General features: G+C 33.4%; 2 protein-coding genes across 2 annotated transcripts; both read left to right on the top strand.

The window, feature by feature from the left end:
- Positions 1-56: 56 nt before the first annotated feature.
- On the top strand, positions 57-688 carry NAEGRDRAFT_77002 (uncharacterized protein; the record flags this gene model as incomplete). The annotated part of the gene is made up of 1 exon (XM_002668041.1): positions 57-688. A coding segment is annotated over one exon (630 nt), but the record flags the coding sequence as incomplete, so codon positions are not given.
- Positions 689-1,273: 585 nt separating this feature from the next.
- NAEGRDRAFT_77003 (uncharacterized protein) lies at positions 1,274-1,697 on the top strand (the record flags this gene model as incomplete). The annotated part of the gene is made up of 1 exon (XM_002668042.1): positions 1,274-1,697. A coding segment is annotated over one exon (424 nt), but the record flags the coding sequence as incomplete, so codon positions are not given.
- Between the last annotated feature and the right edge of the window lie 12 nt (positions 1,698-1,709).

Consider the following 1,709-nt stretch of genomic DNA (forward strand, 5'->3'; position numbering starts at 1 on the left):
TTGGCAACTCAATGTAGCTAGTAGTTTTTCAAGAGTTAAGAAAGGTCTTACTAAAGCCTATATTGTGGATCGTTCTAAACTCAAACGTAATGGTTTCTCCTCTTATGATATTAAATCATATATTGATTCGATTTCATCACATGATGAATATACCTATAATTTAACCACTGCTGTACTGGTTATTGGTTTCAGACTTCTAGCAAGACCTGGTGATCTTTGCGATCTCTCTTGGTCTTCTGTGAAACCAAATGATCCAAAGAAAAATTGGTTTACATTTGATCTATCAGGCCACAAAACTGATTTTTTCATGATTGACGATCCAACCCCAATCGAACCTTACTGTGGTGAAAAGAAATACTGTCCATCCTTTATACTTAATAGATATATGAAGATGGTCTCTCACTTCAAGTCTCCTGACTCACCATTATTCTCATGGGCAGACGATTTGTACCTAGATACAATTGACCTTTCTAATATTATTAAGACTGCTATGTCTTCTATTGGTGTCTTTCATACTTCTGGCCACAGTGCAAGAATTGGTGCAGCTACTAAACTCACTTCTAAAGGAATTTCAGAAGTTATTATTAAAACAGCAGGTTATTGGATGCCAGGTTCCAGATCTAGAAAGCATTATCAAAGTAGAATAGGTCTTGCTTATCAAGGTTTAACTACTACTATGCTTAAATAATCTCGGGACCTTACCCATTAGTATAATTACTTGTTCTCAATCTTGTTTTTATTAATTTGCAATGTAACATGTCTAATTCTGAGCGAAAAAAGTAGCTATGAAACAAGCCAATCCGTTTTTCTTTTTGTGGGAATCGATATCACATTTCTTAAGATTATCAGAAAATTTGACAAAAGGAGCCAAATACATAAGTGCAACATCACTTTGTGTATATTACAATGAAATTGGTGATGAAGGAGCCAAACATATAAGTGAAATGAAACAGTTGATATCACTCGATATTGGTAACAATTTAATTAGTGATGAAGGAGTTAAATATATCAGTGAAATGAAACAATTGATATCACTAAGAAAATAAGTTGTCCCATATCTTAAAATATTCTAAATTGAAATGCAACCATAAGAGTTGATATTTCAGAAATTAAGGGCCACTAATTCACACAATTTTCACTTTGACTCTGTAATTTGTTATTTTTCTTTACAACATGTTTCGACCTTGAACTCGAAAGAAGTTTAATTTATTTTTAACTCTAAAAAAAAAAAACACAACAAACAACACGACAGTAGCCACACCAACAAACAACAATGGCAATAATGTATGGAGGATTGGCAAGAAGTGGTAAAGTCAAATATCAAACACCACGTGTAGAAAAGACCAGCGATTCATCCTATCACGGAGGTTGCGCCAAATACAAAATCAAATCATCAAATAATTTATCATATTCGGGAGGTGCTCATCGGTTGGAGAAGAATTTTACTGAAGAGTTGAAAGTCTATGATCAATACAAGGAAAATCATCAACGATGTGATTGGGTGGAGGAGAGAGCGAATATAAAGAGATCAGAACCTGTTCTTTTGAATTCCTTTCACAAGTTTAATACTGAGAAGGGTTTTAACAAGATGGAATGGAATTCAATGAAAAAGGAGGAGAATATCTTGAAGAATAGATACAATTATAATCCAAATGCAAAGAATCATAAAAAGTGGCATAGAAATCATCCTAAAGATGGTTTATCAAAAG

Source organism: Naegleria gruberi (genome assembly GCF_000004985.1).
Source record: "Naegleria gruberi genomic scaffold NAEGRscaffold_815, whole genome shotgun sequence".
NCBI lineage: Eukaryota > Heterolobosea > Eutetramitea > Acrasida > Naegleriidae > Naegleria > Naegleria gruberi.